At 62.4% G+C, this 255-nt stretch overlaps 1 protein-coding gene across 1 annotated transcript in view; it reads left to right on the forward strand.

The window, feature by feature from the left end:
* APOD (apolipoprotein D) overlaps window positions 1–243 on the forward strand; it is a 6,906-nt gene extending 6,663 nt beyond the window's left edge. The window contains exon 5 of the mRNA XM_015429074.1: window positions 8–243. Coding sequence (XP_015284560.1) covers window positions 8–243 — 236 coding nt within the window. The remainder of the gene's footprint in view (window positions 1–7) is intronic.
* The last annotated feature ends 12 nt before the right edge of the window (window positions 244–255 follow it).

The raw sequence follows: 255 nt of genomic DNA on the forward strand, positions 1-255 counted from the left end.
CCTCCAGTCCTGCCTGCCGCTCCCTACAAGATCATCTCCACGGACTACGGCCACTACTCCCTGGTGTACTCCTGCGTGACTTTCCTCTGGGTCTTCCACATGGATGATGCCTGGATCCTGTCGAGGACCCCCCAGCTGCACCCGGACACTGTGGATCACCTGAAAGACATCCTCCAGTCCTACGAGGTTGACACGGCGCGGATGAGGCCCACCGACCAGCTGTCCTGCCCCGCTGACATGTAGCGCCCCCCCACG

The sequence above is a fragment of the Gekko japonicus genome, unplaced genomic scaffold (assembly GCF_001447785.1).
Source record: "Gekko japonicus isolate JY-2015 unplaced genomic scaffold, Gekko_japonicus_V1.1 scaffold1727, whole genome shotgun sequence".
Classification (NCBI taxonomy): Eukaryota; Metazoa; Chordata; class Lepidosauria; order Squamata; family Gekkonidae; genus Gekko; species Gekko japonicus.